Source organism: Drosophila novamexicana, unplaced genomic scaffold, assembly GCF_003285875.2.
Source record: "Drosophila novamexicana strain 15010-1031.04,08,12 unplaced genomic scaffold, DnovRS2.1 tig00000485-arrow-pilon, whole genome shotgun sequence".
Classification (NCBI taxonomy): Eukaryota; Metazoa; Arthropoda; class Insecta; order Diptera; family Drosophilidae; genus Drosophila; species Drosophila novamexicana.
This window is the reverse complement of record NW_020824808.1, coordinates 3,653,725-3,654,914: the sequence shown is the minus strand read 5'-3', so window position 1 is coordinate 3,654,914 and position 1,190 is coordinate 3,653,725. Positions and strand designations below refer to the sequence as shown.

Genomic DNA, 1,190 nt, shown 5'->3' with positions numbered 1-1,190 from the left:
TTGTTGTATTTGATCTTGATATTCATATTTTGGGCTTTATTTACAAATGTGCTACTTTTGTATATATGTATAACGATTATTCTGATATATAAGCAAACTAGCTGAGGATTTTTTTCTTACAAAAATTGATACAATGTTCTTCGGAGAAGAACTTATTGCGATTGCCACCACAGTTGGAGTAATCAAATAATTGGCATCGTGATCGACCGGGATTATAGTACCATAACGAGCGATGTCCTTCACAAAAACCATATTCGGGACGCGCTGAGCATATGCCTGCAGAGATACCATATCAATTATCAGCAGTCCCTTCCCACTTGTAACTTACGCGTCCTTAGAGCATTGTTTCTATCCTTCGCAGTGTTATTTTTTGCCCCGTTTGCCGTTGAGATTAGCAACAGGAAGACACAATATATGGCTATTATGACTTTCATTTTTCAACCGATATAGCGACAAGCAAAGTATAGTATGGCACTGCATTGATTTGGCCTAAGCCGACCTCTTTATATATCGGAACTTCTTAATGGAAATGTGTTTTGTGCACTTGCTGCTAATTGGCATAACACATATGCAATGTATATATATTAATAGCGTCTATGCATTTTTGTGCAAAAATATGAAGATAAAATATTGACTAATTTTTGGGCTGAACTAAGAATTGAAAAGTTTAACCAAATTATTATCGATAACCTGGCATTTTTAAAAAAAAGGTTTGAATATAATTAGAACGTTTCATTTTTGTCTTTAATTAATTATTAATTGATAGTTTTATTTTTTTTTTGCATACAAATAAAATAGATTAATTGTAACTATTTGATATCAAGTCTGGGGCGCATTGGCATTTCCTTTGCCATCCATTCTTTAGCTCTCTCTGTGCAAAATTCATCGCATTCGGCTTTGGTAAAGTAACGATTACGATTACCTCCGCAGTTTGAATAGATGAATTTCTCGCACTTAAGTTTATACTTATTGAAATACCACATCTGACGTCGACCCTTGCATTGGCCATACTCAGGCTTGGTATAACAAATGACTGTAAGACACAGAATTATGCACATTACCTAAATGTCCAGAGAGTAGTCCATCAATTTATCATAAAAACCTTTGGAGAGTTTATCAAACTGCATTTTACGTGCACCTGAATCAAAGCTCATACTTTCAGGCATCTGAGCCATTACAATAACAGCCAT

General features: G+C 34.7%; 1 protein-coding gene across 1 annotated transcript; it reads right to left on the bottom strand.

Annotated features, from left to right (window-relative positions):
* LOC115761510 (kunitz-type serine protease inhibitor homolog beta-bungarotoxin B5-B chain-like) lies at positions 1–470 on the bottom strand. Its single transcript, XM_030703278.1, has 2 exons — positions 329–470; positions 1–276 (listed from the first exon to the last, which is right to left on the bottom strand). The coding sequence occupies exons 1-2, from the start codon at positions 432–434 to the stop codon at positions 98–100; spliced, it is 285 nt and encodes a 94-aa protein (XP_030559138.1). The 5' UTR covers positions 435–470; the 3' UTR covers positions 1–97.
* Between the last annotated feature and the right edge of the window lie 720 nt (positions 471–1,190).

Excerpts from the sequence above, each read along its gene's own strand:
- LOC115761510 (XM_030703278.1), bottom strand. The coding sequence starts at position 434 with ATGAAAGTCATAATAGCCATATATTGTGTCTTCCTGTTGCTAATCTCA. Across the intron at positions 277-328 it reads AAACAATGCTCTAAGGACGC|GCATATGCTCAGCGCGTCCC; the intron begins GTAAGTTACAAG and ends GTATCTCTGCAG.